This window comes from Bactrocera dorsalis, chromosome 3, assembly GCF_023373825.1.
Source record: "Bactrocera dorsalis isolate Fly_Bdor chromosome 3, ASM2337382v1, whole genome shotgun sequence".
NCBI classification, from domain to species: domain Eukaryota; kingdom Metazoa; phylum Arthropoda; class Insecta; order Diptera; family Tephritidae; genus Bactrocera; species Bactrocera dorsalis.
The window spans coordinates 2,525,128-2,545,254 of record NC_064305.1 but is presented as its reverse complement, the minus strand read 5'-3'; the positions used below and the strand labels follow the sequence as shown (position 1 = coordinate 2,545,254).

The following is a 20,127-nucleotide window of genomic DNA, read 5'->3' as shown; positions in this document are numbered from 1 at the left end:
AATATTTGAAATATGCACCCAAAAACCAAAAACAAATGGTTTTTGTTGTCACACGCTTTATCTGCGAGTCTTCTATATTTTTCAGCCATTTGGTCGCCTACAAGCGCGAAAAGCGTTTCACTGCCCATCTCATTTTGTTTATTTATATATACTAACATATACATATGTACATATTTTTTTTTTTTGTTGTTTTTTGTTTTCAAGTCATAGTCAAAGCTTGCTGCGCTTATTAGTGTTGTGCTTTATTTTATTTAATTTTGTTAATTTATTTGCTTTTTTTGTTTTGTTTTTAATATCAATTTTTATTGCAGTCTACTTATGTTCGCTTTGTCGCAGTTCAATGGCGTTCAACCCAGCTTTTTCGAGTGCTCGCGTAAATACTACTTACAGATATCGAAACATATATTTTTTGTTGTTGCTTTTAATCGAATATGTAGCTGGTGATTGTCCTAAGTGGCGTTGGGGCGCATTGTTGACAAGCGCAATGAGACACAAATTTATGTGGAAAGTTATGAGTGATCACTTAGGATGATAATCGGGTAGAGCAGATGGTCACTGCATTTTTTTGAAACTATGGGATTATTTTCAAATTTTTTTAGGGTTTTTTTGATATATGCGCTGTTTTTATTATATGCGTTCACATGATATTAAACCTTTTTTCATATACATACATGCATTACATATAATATATATTTGAAAACGAAAAAATTTAAAATTGTTAACGTGGAACAATTTTTTTTTAATTGAAAAGTTTTAAATTTGAAAGTTAAAAAATTTAAATTTTGAAAACTTAAACTTTTTATTTTTAAATTTCATACTAAATAATGCATAATTTTGAAAAATATTAGAAATGAAAAAATTTAAAAGTTTTCATTTGAAAAAACAACTGTAAAATATTAAAAAAAAAATGATTTTCAAAAAAATTTTTAAAAATTCAAATTTTTTTTTTCAAAAAATTTGTTTTTTTTTAAGTTAAAACTTCTAATTCTTTTTGTTTCAAAAACAAATTTTTTTTCAAGATAAAACTTTTAATTCCTTTCTTGGATAATGTTATGATTTTTTCATATATTATCAATTTTTTCAAAAAGAGTGATAATAACTATTTTCCACAACAAATAATTTTTTTTTTTCGTTTGGAACAAAAACATATTTATGTATATACGCTGTTGACATCTCATGATATCTCTTTTTTAGGCTCAATCTTTAAAACGATTTATTTACTGTATATTATTATTATTATATGTTATTTAAATTATATATATGAATATATATTATTATACAATAGAGTATTGCCTTTAAAGCGCCATAATCATTTACTCACCATAAGTAAAATAGTATTCTTGGCATTGAGCGTTAACTGGGGTAACCTGTAATCAAGCAAAAATAAATATAGTCATTAAAAATTTTATAATAACAAATTTGCATAAATCTTTTCATAAAATAACAAATACTTCTACGAACTATACTTTTTCAAATACTTAAGAGAATACGTTATTTTAAACTGCGTTTACTACAAACAACACACACTCACTCATATATGTATATTTCATATATCACTTTATTTATGTGTGTTGGACTGCGTATAGGAAATTTCCTTAACTTTGAAGCATAGAAAACAATTAAATCATTTTTTAAACAAAAGTCGTGAGCTCAGTATTATTTTCCATATTTTTGTTCAAATACTTAAACTGTAGTGTTGAAGTGTATGTGGAGGGAGAGAGGGAGCGCGGGAGCGAATTGAGTTACTGTATAATTAATTGTTTACGCTTGCTTACGACTTGACTACTTTTAGAAAACAAAAAACTAGTGTGCAGTAAGCGCACTCGAAAACGTTTTGAGTTCGAAAGCAGCATTTTTTTACTATTTTCTTGTTTTCTTTTAGCTTTCGTATTGTGTCATAGCGCTAAATACGAATTTACGACTTGAAATTTTCATAAATCGTAAATTATAATAAAAAGCCATAAATAACCGTTTGTCTATTTTTAATATGCAAATATTCACCCGTATACTGTATATGAGTAATATGCGCGATGACAAGGCTATTTATTACTACGATGTAGGTGGGTGTATTATATGCTGTTATATAGTGATTGAAAGGTTATTTGAGGCGTGGCCAAATATGCGTACAACGAGGTAACCTGCAGCCAATACTAAAGAAGGTTTTCTCAACGGCAGTTAAGTTCTGGTGAAAAAAGACTATTCGCCGAAATAATAAGTGTTGGTTAAGTTAACCAGAACTTAACAGACAGATGGCTGTAACCAAACATCTTTAAAGCGGCCCTGAAGGCTTTCACATGCTGTTCTAAACTATTTTGCTTTAACATTTGTTGCTTTTTCAGTTACTTATAGCAAGCTTTTGCAGTATTTCAACTTAGTAACTGTGTCTGCGAAAGTTACTTTTACATAAGCAAGCAACAGCGTCAAGTTTTATAACATTTTCTCTAACTGCATTCTTTGCTCCGCTCGCTTTCCCCACCTATTGCCCGCAATTCATTTCATTTTTAATTTCCTTTAATTTTGTAGCGCTTCCTCAAATCACTTGGAACTATTGACACTTCCGCTTGTGCAATCGTCTGCCGAGCGGCACTTAACAGTTAGCTTTTTATTCTCAATCGTTTTTCAACGTGCCACTATTGACAGTTAGCACTCAAACGGCGCTGCACTCGAACTGTCAAATTGCTTTTCGAGTGCGTTTACTTATTTACAACAAATACAACAACTACATGCTGCATTTGTTGCGTATTCGCGCGATTTCCGGCATAAAAAACAAAAGCTATTGATTATTTCGCCTTTTTCAAGTGGCGGGTAGCACAAAAATGCCAGCAAGTAGCAACACATTGTTTGCATTGCATTAAAATAATCATTTGTTTTTTTTGTTCACAATAATATTTTATGCATCTTAATTTTTAGCCTCATTTTTCACTGCCACTTTAAGCGCTCATTGTCATTTAAATTTTTCCACAATATTAAGTGTCCGCTGCCACATTTCATTAACCTCTTATACGACTCTTTTCTCAATTTTTATTTTCTGCTTGTTTTTGTTGTTTTCCCTACACACTCATTATTGTAATTAAGTGTGAAAAATGTTGCCAATGTCTCGAGTGTTATACAAAAATGTATTTTCTATAAAAAAGTCGTGAGAAAAAAAATATTTTTTTTTTTTGTGCCATAAATCATGAAGAAGCATGCTTTGTTGAATGCCACACTTGTCGCCTGACAAGCCGAATATTGACCAAATGCGGCAGCAATGTCACACACACATACAGTAGACAATATTACAAACACAGACGTGTAGCTTTGTTTGTATGTAGTGCATTTGCCGAGTGTGCCTAGGGGCTCGTGTTAATGATATCGATTGAAATCTTTTGTTTTCGCCAACAACACTTTTTAATCTTTATGCCTCATGACTTTCATTTTTAGCCATCCTTATATTATATGTATATTGCTGCAATATGCTGATTACTTTTGTTTTATATTTGTTGTTGCATGTAGTTGCTGTTGAAATTGTTACGACATTTTCTAGGTTGCTGCAAGTGGCAAATTGCTGTAGACGCTTTGTAGGTGCGATTGGAATTAGTTGAAAGGCGATATGAAAGTGGTATATGAAAAGGGATAATCACGGACATTTTCATAAAAAAATTGGAAAAAAAATTTTTGTTTATAAAAATTTAGCTTTATTTATAACAAAGAAAAATCGTATAAATTCACCGCATATCTCATTGGGAAGCTGAGAAAAAATCGTAAAGATTCGGACTTTGACTAGCATTTTTCTAATAAAATTATTTTTTTTTTGTATACGCACATTTTTAACGGCACTTTTTTTCAAATGTTGAAAATTTTAAAAATTCATAATTCTAAAACTTTTCTTATCGAGTCGAAATAAAAAAATACGTGTTCAATATTTTGCCATAAAAAATACTAAAACAATATTTTGTACAAAAAAATGTGTTTTACGAAAAAAATGTTTAAAAATCTTTTACAAAAATATTTTTTTTTTTAAGAAAAAATGTTTTTAGCGATATTTTTTAAGAAACAATATTTTTAAGAAATTTATGTTTCTTAAGAAAAAATATTTTTTACGAATCTTTTTAAGAAAAATGTTTTTACGAAAAAAAAACAAAAAATATTTTTTACGTATTTTTTGAAGGAAAAATGTTTTTTACGAAAAAAGAACAAATTTATTTTTAGCTTGAATTTTTTAGAAAAAATAATTTTTACGAATTTTTTTAAGAAATATGTTTTTTACAAAAAAATGAAGAAAAAATATTTTTTAGCTTAAATTTTGAGGAAAAAAATGTTTAACGTTTTTTTTTAAGAAAAACATTTTTTACGAAAAAAGAAGAAAAAGCCTGAATTTTTTTGGAAAAAATATTTCTTACGCATTTTGTTAAGAAAACTGTTTTTAACGAAAACAAATTTTTTTTTTGAATGTAAATTTTGTATGAAATGAAGCATAAATTATTTAACGCCACTCAATAAATATTTTAAGAATAAAAATTAATATAAATTTTCTAGTACAAATTGCACAAAATACAGTTTAAGAACTCAGTGTGCCTCAAAAATTCCTTTAAAATTAACACACACTTCCCCTTCGTATATTTTTGAGCGCGCTCTCTCCTTTTGACAAAAAAAAAATCAAAACAGCACGTGCAAAGAATCTCCACCGAATTGTGCAGAACTCGCACTAAATATAAACTAAGAAAAAAATAAACGCTGCAAAGGTCATTGATTTCAGCTTAGCAGCGCAAAGCAACCGACCACATTGGCTTGCTCATGCACTAGAGCCCTTTAAAAACGTACCGCATAGGCGTAACGTCCAGCGTTAGAAAGCGTAGCATGCTGCGAGGGTTGGAACGCACGTAAAAGACGACGCTGTCGCGCCGCTACGAGCCGGTGGTGGTAGGGTAGGTTAGTTGCCCTGCTAGCGAACGTGCGCTGCTCAAGGTGAAGCAGCCGTAAAATGTATTTGCGGATAAGGTAGTACATATAGTGCCCAGAGCGCAAATACACGTAAAAATATAGCAAGATGTGCATGTATATGTGTCTGTAATATGTGCGAATGTGTGTGTGTGTGTTTGCAACTGCATTAGCAATGCTAAGCGCGCTCGGCAAGGTATTTGCGCCGTGTGTCAAAGACGTCTGCCTTAGCGGGAGACTTTTTTATTTATGTGATTTCAAGATATGGCAAAATTCTTATAGATTTTTTTTCCATTTGCCTCTTCCATGCTGCCAGCTCAGTTTGAAAAAGTGAAAATTCGCCAAAGGTAAGCGTGAACCACAAAATGATTGCAACTCACACTGGAAATGTTTGTACAAAAATCAATAAAAGAGCCGAAAGTGCGAGAAAATACTAAGAAAAAAGTGTGAAGTGCTGTGCGAAACGGAAGCGAAAGGGCGAAGAAGGAATGCCGCTTGCCGTTGGCAGCGTTGACATTGAAGCAGTCGAAAACCAAGAAGGTAAGCCAAAGTTTTAGAACTTTTTGTGCAACATGCGATATGCCGGGGAGGAGACAGTGATATATTTTGAAGAAAGAAATTAAAAAAAAATTTAAAAAATGCAAATTTATTTAAGTTTCGTAAGCAGCGCGTTAATATAGCGTCTAGTCCGCGTTTTTGGTGCTTTAAGGTGTTATTCATTGAAAGAAGTGTAGCAAAGACACGCACACAGTTGCAGGCGCTTGTTATAAGTATCACCGCAGTATGATTAACCTGCATTTAACAACATTAAGGCTGTTAGCAAAAGAAGCGCCATTGTATGTGTGTGTTGCAAGCACAAACAAAGTTAAGTCTTGCAGTCACAAAAACTGGAGATTTATTAGTTTTGGAAGTTACCTTTAATTTGAATGCCGCTTCAGCCATAGCCAGTGTAGATTGCAATCAAAGCGGCGTACAAGCAAAATCCATTAAAAGATTTTTGTTTGTATTTTTTCCAAATTTTGTCTTATATAAAGCAATTTGCAATTTCTAGAGCGCGCAAAATAAATCAAATGCTGCCACACACAAGCACAGCGTGCTTCAAATTCAACTTGCAAGGATATGTGCAATGATTACCTTGTACGCTTATTGGGCAATGCGCCAGCAAATTCGAGCACACATGGCTTGCAAGCCAAAAGCACAAATGAGAGCCTTCAACTTTGCACAAATAATGTGTCTCTATGCCGCACGTCCTTCCCAACAGCAAGGCGCGCCAACACACATCCTGCCATATGTAACGCAATGAAGGCATGTCTATGTGTGAGTATTAGTACGGTTAGTGTACTGAAATAGTTTTAGCACACTGCACACATGTTTTGCCATGTACTACTTGATTTCTATACTTTTTTTTAATTTTTCGAAGGATAATTTCTAGCATTGAGCGCCTGCAAATATTTTTTTTGTACCACAACTGCCATTTGGCATTGCCGACTTGTGGTTTTTGGCACAAATCACTCATTGTTTAACTTCCTAGTCGCGCTATGTGGCAGACTGCAGGGAAAATTAGGCACACACACACACACACATTAAATGTGCGAAAAAAAGCTTTTTCTACTTTTTCTTCAAACAACTAACTACCCTCTACGGTCTGCTGCCTCGCAGTTTAGCTTCTCAGAATGCCAACTGATAGCTTCAGCTTGCCTGGTAATTCGATATCGTAATCGTCTCGTTCGGTTAGCCATTTTGCTATGTCTTGACATGAACCCTATCATTTTCAAATGTTCTACAAAGTTTAGCGCTGCTCAGCCTGTGTTTCGTAGCTTTTGTATTTTTACTCTCGCCTTGCTTTCTTTCTTTTCTTTCGGCTTTATGTGTTCTACTACTGACCTACGTGACCCGCTTGTTTTCACTGCACTGCACATAATCCTTTTAACTGTTTGTTTCTTATATTGTATTTCTAGCGTATGTAATTACCACAGTCTGGGCGTAGCATAGCTCCAAAGCACACACAAAGTGGGCTTACTCTTGTGCTGGTGCTTTGCTTTCTCTAAGTTTCCATTGTGGCATGCAGAAATAGACCACAAACACATAGATCTATATATGTGCTCGGTGAAATGACTCACTTCAAGCTTCAAATATTTGATACGCTTGCTTAGCAGATTTTCTTTATACGCCTCGCTAAGCTTGCTTTTATTTATTTGATTCTTCTCTATGTCGCTTTCATAAAAATTCAGTTTGCGCTTTAAGATTTACATTCTCTCAACGCGCTCCGTACATTTTGTGAACTTTATTTTACACACCACGACTTACATTCGCTCGGCATATTAAGCAGTCTGTCCGCTGTACTGTTTTTGTCTAAATGTTCTAACTATTGCTTATTATTGCTGTTTCGGCTACCGTGCGCGTACCTTTTCTCAGCAGCGACTTAAATCACTTTTCAAGGAGTTGGCCGACTGCTTCGACATTATATAGCTCATTATGGAAATCTACCCTGTTATGTTGCTCACGTTTTACAGTTGTTCTTATTCTAATATACATGTGTTTTTTGTTGTCAAAGCTTCTAGTTTTATTTGTTGACATTCGTTTTGTACGACTACTGATTTGCTGCCTCTGCTTCTATTCTTATTCACCCGTCTATAGTTCGTTCGTTTATATATTTGACTGTTTGTTTTCCGCCGTTTGTTACTCACATTTTTCCATTCTTTATGGTATATGTATGTAGTTAGCGTTTGCTGATACTACAACAGCTCTTCAAGTATTCCGTCAGCGTGTCACTTAGTGACGTCAAGTTCGTTAAAGAATTCCGTACGTGCTGTCTATGCAGCCGCCACCCAGGTGTAGACGCGACACTAAGGGGCAATAGTTGACTTTGAAATTTATTACTTAAGAGTATTTATGGCATGTGAGGGGGGAAATGACAGCAAACTGTGAGAAGTGTTAATAAATTATTTGAAAATTATTAGATATAATTGAAAATTATTCAAATTTTGTGAAAAACTAACTCATCTATAGGTTAGTTAGGTAAATCTAAATTTAATTTTCTGAAAAAACTAACTCTTCTATAGGTTAGTTAGGTAAATCTGGTAGGCCATTAAGCTACGCAAAGACCAATTGTGGTTCTTTGCGCTCCCATAAAGTTCAATATTAAAAATTTTAAAGTGTCATTAAAGCGCTCAGCTCAGCGCGCTCAACTGCTCGCCGCAGCGCACTTAGAAAGCAGGCATCCAGCTTGAAATATATAAACAGTTTTACATCATCCGATTATGACTTCGCATTCAAGCACAGTACAGAAGCAACGCAAATCAAAAAAGAGTAAAAAGAATACAAGCAAAGGCGTCGTTCATTGAAAAGAAGCAGTGAGCGCATACGACAGCTTGAAAAGGACTCGCAAGCTCGACAAAAGCACACAATAATAATGTTGAACAAACGAATTGTGTAGTAAACTGTTGACTGCAAGCAAAGCAGCCAAGCCGAAGAAGTGCGTTGGTATGCAAAATAACAATAAATTTGCGGCATAAAAGAATGCTGCATTGAAGAAATATAAGAAAAAGTAGAAGACTTGGAAAAAGGTTAAAGCTAAGCATACACATGCAAAATTTAGAAGGCACAGACATTTAGTAAGCATGTATGCGTGCTCGTATGAGCGTGTCATGTGAAGCGCGTTTACCAATTTTTTTTTTTGTTTTTTTACCATCATAACGCAGACGCGCCTGCGGCTTTTCATGCCAACCATGTGAAGAATTCTACGCAAAGCCACAAACAAATACGCAAATGGACATTTGAGGGTTCGCAAATAAACACACGCAACTGTCTATGTGTTAGTAGCGAAGCAGTAATGTGCAAAGCATACCGCAGTGTTTTCTGGAATAGCGACTTGGGAGACGTAGCCACAAGGGATTCTAATGTAGTATGACTGTAGGTAGAAGGCAGCAGGATAATCGGAAGTTAATCAGCAACAATGAAAGAAATGGCAAAAGCGCACAGGAAATAAAAAAGTTGTTGCTGAATTGTACAAACATCGTTTGAATATATGTGTGAGTGGTTGGAGTTGAATCAATGGTTAAGTGAGTGTCTCTTCGTTTGTTTGAGGCGAAGTAAATAATGTGCAACACGAAGTTAGGTGGTAAATGCTGGCATACAGAGATAAATATGCAACGTTTCTTCTTGTTTTTTGCATTATTTTTTTATTTTTTATTTTATTTCACTTTTTCTTTTTCTCTTCGCATAAGTTCTCTTCTGTGATGTTTAAAGTACTGTTAGCGTCATTTGTCTGCTTTAAATTGTGACATTTGCACACATTTGCCCCCTCGTGCGCTGTCATTGCAATGCAAGCATAAAAGCAGCAAAAAAATACATGACATAACGACCACGCTTGCAACGTCAAGTGTCAATATTTGCGATAGAAGTTGCGATTTTACGCTCCTTTTACTCTTCAATTTGTCACATTTCACTGTTGTTGACTTTTGTTTCAAGCGCTCAGCGCTAATTTAACAGTTGAACGACCTAAAATGCGAGAAAGGCAATTGCACATTGGCGTAGTGTTGCCATAGGGCTTGTTAAATTGTGTGAAAAAGTGTGACTTGATTGGTTAGTAAATATGGAAGATTTGTAAGTGCCAATGTTTTTTTCTGCTTTCAAAAAATAATTTTTTTTATATTTTTACTTGAAATGCAAAACTACGTATCAACAAAACAATCGAAATTGAGTTTTTTATAGCTTAAGATTCATTACATCATTTTACTTATTCGTAGCATAAAATTTTCAGCTTCCACTGTCAAATATAACCAATATATAACCAATATATAACCAACATATAACCAATGTTATAACCACTTTATAACCAAAACTCAATTTTTTTTTCAATATGATTAGTTCCTACTATATCGTTTTTCTTTCGCCTGTAAACTTATGAAAAGTGATATTACATTATTTTGCATTATAGGTGACGATATGTAATTTATATGTAAATATATATTTTTTCTATTAGGCATTTTCACTTTAAACAAACAAATATTCACTACCCCTTTTCCCACCATAAATTCCGCTAATCTGCTCAGCAGCGCAGTTTTAATCATTTGCCGCCCTTCAGCGCTACTCGCGGTAACAAAACACTTTCTACATCACACACAAACGCGCTGCGGTTTTCACCCAACTCAACTCTAATCAAATTGCAATCTATAAGCAATCTTCTTACTATAAATAATACAAAATGTATTGATTGATGACACGTGCGTTCCATCCAGTATCGGGTTATCCGCAGTGCCACATTTTCCAAAGGCTTACGCAGCGCACACAACAGCACAATTTAAAATAACAAAAAGAAAATTAAATACAAAATTTATTTAGTACTAACAACCACTGAGGCTGAATGAAAAGTAAAAAAAATCAGTAAAAAATAGCGGCAGCTACCCTCACGCGCGCAAAAAAGCAAGCAAACAGCATAATTAATGCGCTGTCACAAAAACCATTAGTAAAGCATACAAAATTCGTCACACTGCGCGCTAAAACTATACAGACTCCCGGAAAAGTGGCGGAAAGCGCATCAAAAAGGTTTCGAAAAGGGTGAGTTGTATGGAAAATGAGATAATCCTGTGAGCGCATGTAAGCTGCTTCCAAAGAAAAAGTAATAAATTTCGCGTTTATCAATCATGTAATCGGATAATAATTGGGTATGCGCCACTGTTGCTTAGACAGTTGGCAGCGCAGTGCATAGATCCTTGCGCGCAACGGAACGCAACATGCGCTAACCAAAAATTCGCCGCATTATCAGGCGCTTTTGCACTTTCACTTTACGCCGTTATATAGCGCGCAACAAATGAAGAGTGTGAGAAGTGCACAATTTCGTAAAAGTGTGTGTGCGCCGCAAGATCGCGCGTTTGAAATGTCACGCGCTGCATGTTGCACTCACTTAAGCAACAAACGCGCGCTACTCAGTTGCTTAACAGCCGGTTCACACAGTAAAAGTATGTGCACTTAATTCGCATTTCCGCTCGCTGCAACAACAATAAACACAAGTTGCAATGAAAATTGCACATATGCAGCACACGCACCCTTACTGGCGCTCAACCGCCAAGTGGCACACTATCATACTTTGCCATGGTACTGCCTGCCGCATGGTTTTTTAGTTTGCGCTCTTGTTTTGTATTTTTTTTTTGTGCGCGCTTAAAGTGGGTGGTTTTGTTTAATGAAAATTAATGCACTCTTTTCCACCAGCGCTGCTGGGGGGGTTGCATTGTCATATTGGCAGCATATGCATACACCGCAGCGACAGCGTTGCACATCCCCTAACATAAGTTGCGCACTCAATACAATCTTTACACTAACAAGCATGCACTTAAGCACACTTACAGGCGCGCATACTTGCATACTAGTGCCATAAAGTGCAATGTGTTGAAAAGCGAAAACAAAAAAGTATTTGCCTTTTTTGCAACTTTTCATTTTTACGCCTTTTGTGCGCAATAAACTAGCGCTTTATGCCTTTTCTAACGCGCAGCGCTGTCACAGCAACTATAACTTCCTTTTTAGTCAGCTCTGCGCTCGCACCTTTTTTGTTTTTTTTTTTATTTAAGGATTGCTATTGTTAACGACTGTGGGCCGAGTGCATAAATTGTTGTTGTATTTTATGTTTTAACACCCTAACACAGGGCGCGCATTCGCCTAGTTGCTGTTAGCAAGCGCATTGTAGTCTTCCGTGCCATTGTTGCAGTTTTGTTGTTGCTTATTTTACAACAATGTATTACAACGCCTACGGGCGCGTTCTTGTTGCAAGTTGTGCGCTTTTCGTAGTATGCGGTTTTGCATGTAACACCCTTCGCCCAAAATTGTCGCTATATGCGCGCCGCGCTCCCTTCCTCTCACACTCACACTCACTTTTCCGAAGTGTCACTCTACAAAGAGGCGCGTCGTCGTTCAAGTGTTATTTTGTTTTGGAAATCTTAATAAACACAAACTGTACGGGATATGCGCGCCTCTTCAGCGCGTCAGTGCCCACTTATCTGGACCAAAGTGCGAATTTGTGTAACAAAAAGTTACGTGTGCGTTATTGTTTTCGCATTTAGTCAACTCATTACCGTAAGTAAACTTGCATGCTGTGACAGTGCCTCAAATGCATTTTGTGATTTTATGCAAATATTTGCGCGCAATGACAACACGAGTTGTTCGAGCGAAAACATAGATGGCGGAAGCTGAAATGATGTAAAAGTTATGTCACACACTTGTAAATGCAGAGAATCGTGAGCAAAGTATTTAAGGTGACAGTTTGGGAGCTTATGAAATCTGAATAATAGCCATTAATATTCACTGCTGGAAGTTTGCTTCTTCGTCATAGATCATAGCGCGCAGTAAGCGAGAGAGCTAAAGTGTTAGTGCTTTGTTTCAAAAGTGCAACGAATTTCGTCTAATTTGTTTCGGGTCTTTAACTAGATTTAAATACGTTCGAAGTCTCACCAATGTGGTATTTCTCAACACTATTTAAACTTCAGAGAACATACTTATACTAAATGCATTAATTGGTAATGATTAATGATCTCAAGCATTCCCCACTAAATTCGACTAAAATTAACTTAGCAACAAATTTTTATATAAACAAACACGTAATCCAATCTTTATTGGCTGCTGTTAAGAGTACTTTGGATAACAGTAGGCAATAAGGGGCCTGGCAACAATTACTAGAAAACAACAAACAAACAACAAAATTGTAAGCTTGCTTGTGCCCAAAACAACACGCTTTTCACTTATCACTTCACGATAACTGTTTGGCCATGAGCAAAGCACATTAGACTCTAACACTCGAAATGCAGGAGCGAAGGAGCCACAGTGCTGGGCAACAGGGCCAAGTTGGCTGACAATGTCAGCTTGAATTTACAAGCACTTTTTCACGAAGCTTAATAATCTTTAAGAATTTTTAAAATATTTTTTAGATGGCTTCGTTTAGAGAACAATCCAAATCACACTCGCACACTTACTTACATTCTTCGCGGTAAAATCCGTATTCCACGCATATGATCAGCGCTTAACCTGATCGTGTTTTGTTTTCTTGCTAACTTTTATTTTTTTCTGAATGACTGAAATTTCCACAAATCATTCAACAATTCTTAAACACAAGCTCATTAGCGTCCAAGCGTCAGATAGCGTAGATATCGAGCTCATTATCAAGTGGAAAATCACAATCATGATCACTATATATTTATCAGGTTTATCAATTAACCATCACAATTATGATCATTATATATTTATGGGGTTTATCAATCAAGCGCTTAAGCTTGAAAGTCCGTCACCATCACAAAAACATCACAAATCAATCACAATGGCATCATTATATTCAACATATGGCACCAAAACACTGTTATCGTATGAAATCTTAAAGATCATCTAAAAAATTTGCCCTCAGACGTAAACATACTCGTATTCAAAAAAATATTCACTGCCGTCGCGCGTCGATCGAGAACAACCGCTAAACGTGCTGACTATACTGTTTCATGGCTATGCGCGTATCACAGCGCGTTTCTGACGTTAGATACGTAGTGCGCGAGTGCCGAAATCGCACTAAATTCAACGATTTGAAGTAAAGGCCTAATTGGCAAATAGTACGAGTATAGGCGAGCACACACGCTTACCGACGACAAGCGCAGTCACGACGCTGCGGTGCTAAGGCATTGAGCGGGCGTCGAGGAACACCCCTAAACAAAAGCAAAAATAATATAAAAAAACACACACACAGAAAACAGGTGAAATACAAAAACAAAAACAAAAAACGTTAATTGCAAGTACACATTAATAAATAACTAGACAATAAAAGCAACACAGCGACAAACAAAATATTTATCAGATAAGCACAACAGGCGTTCGATAGGTCTGGAGTGCTGGCGCGCGTGTGTGTGTAGTGGTGCACAGCAGTGCAAGTGTATGCAAAAGCATTTTTAGTTTGTGGTTTTGCTCTTTTTGGTTTTTGATTTTTCTCACCTGCGCTTTGTTTTTTTATATATTCATTTTTTTGTTTTTTTTTTTTTTTGTTTTTTATATTTTTTGTTTTTATATTTTTTGTTTTTACTTATATATTCGTATATTTCTGACATGCGTGTATGTATTTACTACACTATTGTCTTACAAAGCAACGCCCCAAATAACGCTGATCGCCGCGCGTTGATAGCTGCGGCATGGCAAGCGCGTAGCTCTTGGCTTTTTATCACTTAATTATAAAAAAATGCAAAGCAAAAAGCGCTTTTCGTTGTTGTTGGTAAGGTTTGTCCCGCATTAGCTATTTGCCACACACGTGCTATTCACGTTCGCGCCGAGTGCACGCAGCACCTGCGAACTTATGTGGTTTTTTATTATTTTAAAATCCTTTAAATGTCGTCTGTTTAATTTTTTTATTTTTAATATTTTTATATATTTTTATATTTTTTCTTTATTCTTTTCAAGTTTTTTCTATATTTTTTAATTATTTTTTTAAGTATTTTTATTTTTAATATTTTTATTTATATTTTATATTTTCCTAGTTATTTTTTAAGTAATATTTTTAATTTTTTTTTATATTTTTCTTATATTTTTTAACAATTTTTTATATTGTTTTTAATTTTTTTTTAGTTTTTCTATATATGTTATATTATTTGATATATTTTTATATACATTTTAATATATTTTATTAATATTAAACATGTTTTTAAATATTTTTTTCCTTTTGCAAATTATTTATATTTTTTTGAATATTTTCTTATTTATTTTTTAAGTATTTTTATTACAATATTTTTATAGTTTTATTAAACATGTTTTGTATTAAGTTTTTAAATTTTTTAGTTTTTTTATGTGTGTTTTAATATTTTATATATTTTTATATTATTTTAAAATATTATTTCATTTTTTTTTAATATTTTTATATTTTTTTTTAATATTTTCTTATTTGGTTTTTTAAGTATTTTTTAATATATTTCGTATTTTTTCAAATATTTTTAATTTTTTTTTTCATTATTATAATGGTGTTTTATTTGATATTTTTCTAATATTTTTTATATATTTCTTTTTATATTATTGAAATCTTTTTTATTTTGTTTTTATTTTAAATTTTTTTATACATAATTGCCGTTTGAACGTATTTCACAATACCCGGAAAGGGCTTGTTTCATGTGCTGATTGGCAATGAACGCGTCAAATGATTGCATTATGTCGCCAACTCGTGACTGTTTAACCAAAAAAACTGATTAACTAGCGGAAAATGTCTAGTCATAGTCTTTAGATTACTTTCTATATACTATATACTCTGCTTTTACATATTTATATGCTTTGTTCCACAGGTGTTTATATAATCAATATTTTGGGAATTCCTAAAATATTATTCATAAGAATCTCATTAATTTTAGTTAATTAATTATCAATTTGCTCTAAATACTCTGTCAATAAGTATGTCTGCTCATACATACATTATGTATATAATAAATTTCCCCTTAATCTTGACAGGCCAATTCAACATGTCGCATTAGGTCCGCAGACGCCAGACATTTGAGCCACAATTCGTTATGAGCACTTACTACGCAGCATTTGCCAACTCAGAAATTTATGCTCACAATTTTTAATGTGATTTATTTGCTTTTTCTTTAAATAATTCTTAAATGTGTTCGTGGGTTGCTTTCCGCCTCTCAAGCTTTTCCATGCCCGTTTTGCACAATTTACTAATTTTCGCATTTAAACTAAATTTTCTGTTTGAATTTCAATTTGGCGCATGTCTGCCACATTCCTCAAACATTTACGAATTTAATTATGTTTAGCCACTTAATAATTTATTATATTGCAGTTGGCGTTGTTTGCGCGAAAAGTGTAAATTTCTGACTTGATTAACAAACAAGTAAATGAACGAAAAATCGAAAATTACACAAAGATTAGGAAAGCAACTAAATAAATATGGAAATTCAATACCAAGGGGCTCAACTGAAAAGTGCAAGTACACGCAAAACAAAGGCAAATATTGACAAAAGCCCAGTAGAAGAATGAGCTAGTTGGTGACTAATTTAGAACTAGTGTAAACGGTAACTAGTAAAGCAGCAACAACCGACTCACTTTTTCTATTTTCTTTACTATACTATATATTCAATATAAGGTAGTGATGTTGTTTTATTGATTTTCAGATTTCGAACAAAAATATACTAGGAGTCTCGATTCGCTCTTTTTCTGCTTGTTGTTCCTCGCTTGTCAGAAAAATTACATGTCAAAGCAACAATAAAATTATCGAGTTGAATTCGTTCAAGAGAGTATACTAAAGCCTCAGTAAAGGTGTATAAAAGCTATATTCAGTGCTCCCAAGTTTTGTTTTGCATATTTTAGCTCGCTTTTACTACTGTGAATGGTTCAAATGACAAATGAAAATACATTTTTTTTCTGCTGTGACTTTTTGGCTTTTCTGACAAGTTCACTTTCAACTTATTACCTTTTAGTTTTTTCGGCAACTAGTTCGTTGTCACATTACCAAGCGTGACATATGCACATAATCACCTTCGGCCATAAATTTTAATATTAATACTAATGAACGATAATAAAAATCGCAGCAACTGCTGAGTTTGGCTGCGAAAGCAGTATTTTGTAGTATTTTGTGCAAATTTGCAAATTTTATGTAGTGCAAATATACATACATATTTTAACCGTAAATAAATATTGTAAAGAAACATAAATGCGCTTTTAAGGTTGTGTGTTTAAACTTCAATAAATAAAGAGACTGGGCAATCAATATATGTAAATGACATGGGGAACAAAGAATTGTTTAGTTAAGAAAATTGTAGTTTATTGTTAATAAAAAAAGATCAATATATTTACCTGAAATATTATATGAAATATTAATATAATTATATTTTTATGTCAACTTCACATATTAACACCCGCCCCCTAAAAGAGTGCAAAAGCTCGCTTTCTACACAACTTGCTAATTATTCACACACACACACACATTGCACAGCGCCTTATCAACTATGTTTTACTAATTATTTCGTATTATTATTGGGTATTATCGTGCCTTTCGCATAACTGCGCCACAATTGCGTCATTACCTGTATGTCGCGCTCGCAGACGACCCCGCCAATAAATTCCGTAGGAAAAATTCCACGGAGTTCCCTTAAAATTTCCCCAATGCAATCAAAGCATAGCTAAGCGATAAATAAGCATCTAGATTAGTGCAAGGCGTGTGCCGCATTTTTCCACATTTGTTATATCATTTTCGCAAGAATGCAAATTACTTGAAAATCATTTGCCTATAATATACGCGCGTTTAAGGCTTTGCTTATCAGTTCCAAAGTATTTAGTTGCATATATCGAAAATCGTATCGGCGTTTCATGTGTATCAGCGATCGTTAACTAACACATGTGCATTTTCGGCTGTGTCATAACAGTATTTAATACTTTTTTAGCAAATCAGCGCATTGGTGAATAGATAATGCAGACATTGTTAAATGACTTTCAGAATCAAAAATATTATAATGATAAATGTAAAAGAAACAAAAAAGTAGCAGTTAATTAAAATGAATGTGGTGCAGAGTTCGTAGTGATTCAACTGTAGGGATTGGGACGTCGGTGTCTTAAGCTCAATACTTTAGTGTGTGGATATATAAAGTAATATCTGAATCTATATACGTATAATAGAATTTTTGGGCATTGAGCACCTATATATAAACATAGATATGTGTATGTGTATAGCGGGTAAGTCTGGTACTTGTGTGGGAGTATTTTTTATCACTGGGTACTATAAAAGTACTCTTTAAACATATTTTTCTTTTATTTAGGTATTCTTCATTTTATAATTATATATTAAATTTTATTAATTCAATACTTTTTTAATTTTGTGTACTAAATTATTTTTTGTTAAACATATTTTTATAATTTTTATTTAATTAAATAACATTTTTTTTAATTTTTTGTTAATTAGATTAATTTTTTTTATTGTTTTATATACTACTTTTTTATTTTTAAATTAAATTAACTTTAATTTTATCAATTAATTAATTTGAATTAAATAATATTTTATTTATGTTTTAGTATGTTTTTTAAATAAAAATTTTTGTGTTAAAGATAATTTTTTACCATTAGTATACTAGTAGATACGCACAATTTTTATAATTTTTTTAGCTTTTAGTATTAACTTTTTTAATAATATTGTTTCTTTTTTAATTTTTTTAAACAAAATTAATTTTTATTTCTAATTCTTATTTCTCTATTCTTATTAATTTTTTTAATTAAATTAATTTTTTTTTTCTTAAATTAACTTAATTTTTTTTTGTTTTTAATTTTTTTTAATTATATTAACTTTTTTATTGTTTTTTCATATTTACAAATTTTTTTACTACATTTTTGTATTAATTAGTAGACTACGTTTTTTTACAAAAATCGTATGAAAATGTTTTCCAACTTTCTTTTAGGGAATTTTTTCTTAAAGGTTTTAAAATTTCTTTCAACAATTCATTTTATAGTTTTAAGGCAGATTAACATAATTTTAAGACTTTTTAATTTTTGTATTAAATTTTTTTAATTAAAATAATTTTTTGTATTAAATTTTTTAATTAAATTTTTTTTCAATTTTTATTTTTTAAGTAAAATTAAAATTTTTATTATTTTTTTTTTGTGAATTAAATTAATTTTTTTTTTTAATTTTTATTATTATTTTTTTAATTTTTATTAATTTTTTTAATTGCTAAGAATAATTTTTTTTTATCACTAATAAACAATTTTAAAAAGAAAAATTAAAATTTTTATTATTTTTTTTTGTGAATTAAATTAATTGTTTTTTTTATTTTTTATTATTTTTATTAATTTTTTTAATTGCTAAGAATCATTTGTTTTTATCATTAATAAACAATTTTTATAAAGATCTTATGCAATTGTTTTCGCACTCACATTTAGGGACTTTTTACTGTGTGATCTTATTTTTAATCATTCGCACAATATTACGAATATATGTATATCTCCTCACTATACTCTGTATTTATATATACTCTACATTTATGTAATACTCTGTATTTATGTATATTTGTTTTGCCTTTGACAACAGACTCTCTATTAAAATATGGCAAATATTGAACTATTTTATGAGTACTTATTTGATTGCACTTACTAGCTACAGACCGGAGAGTAAATACTTTCACCAATAAATTCTTTAACAACAAGTGGCAATATTACAAATAAATAATTAAATAAATTCCACAAACAAGTTAAACAAATGTAAAGAAAACGTGATTTGAAATTCCCTTGAAATTAATTAAAATTTTTGTTTTATATTTATCAAGCGGACTTTTTTTCTATAACAATTATTTGTTTCAGATTTATAATGTTATTTTTGTAAATTAACAAATTTATTGTTTTATTGTTATTTATGAAGATGTGTGAGAGGAAAATTGAGGCGTTGCGTTTGGTCTTGAGACAATCGGTCGAGCAGTCTTGCTAATTCAATTAGATAAGATAAGTTTGCAGTGATTTATGTTACAATTTTAATTAAAATTCCTGCGAATGCAACAATTTATATTTTTACCAACGGCTTATAGGGTAAATGGAATGAAGTGTTAACACTCTTACGACAGCCACTTTGACAACTTGACACTGAAGTATGAGCTACATATATATTTAGATGCGTGTGAGGATTCCAAAACTGCCAAAAATATTAAAAAAAGAATCTTGAGAGTTTGGCATTATAATCGCTTCATTACAAACCCAAATCGTCACATATAAGTATAATAGTTCATAAATATATTTGTATATATCATACTCTCATTCCACACATCACTCGCGCTGCTTGAGCAACCGTCTGCATTTTCCCCACTCTCACACTCTTTATAATCAAATCATAACAATCATAAAAATCAATCAAATACTAAGGCTTGACTATAAATTTGGTTCACATTATAGGCGATTTCCCCAAGTACACGTGCGTCTGCTGCAAATAAAAGCATAAAGTAAGTTTATAGGGATTTCGGATTTGCAGTCAGCAACGCTAAATCATTTCAACTTCCTAGAATCCTAGTACTAAACACCGGAAGTATAAATTAGCAATATTTCGTCGAAAAAGATTTTTGACATTTCAGTAGCTATATTCGCACATAGTCACAGATACACATACATATGCGCCTATTAATACCTTTGATATTTATTTTGCCAGCCACTTAAACTTTGGACCGCACGTATCTGTGCTATCACTGCGACGCAATGGCTTTTTGCTTTTTTGCCATTGCTACACACAGTATACATATC

General features: G+C 32.6%; 1 protein-coding gene across 3 annotated transcripts in view; it reads right to left on the bottom strand.

The window, feature by feature from the left end:
* Positions 1–20,127, bottom strand: part of LOC105230206 (putative uncharacterized protein DDB_G0277255) — a 51,375-nt gene that overhangs the window by 14,239 nt on the left and 17,009 nt on the right. Inside the window, exons 1-2 of one of the 3 annotated variants that reach the window (XM_049450931.1) lie at positions 12,883–13,870; positions 1,322–1,367 (exon numbers count right to left, since the gene is read on the bottom strand). In XM_049450931.1, the coding sequence (XP_049306888.1) occupies positions 1,322–1,367; positions 12,883–12,914 (78 nt within the window). In that variant the 5' untranslated portion in view covers positions 12,915–13,870. Of the gene's footprint in view, positions 1–1,321; positions 1,368–12,882; positions 13,871–20,127 lie in introns of those variants that run through there. The other 2 variants (XM_049450933.1, XM_049450932.1) reach the window with 2 other exon arrangements.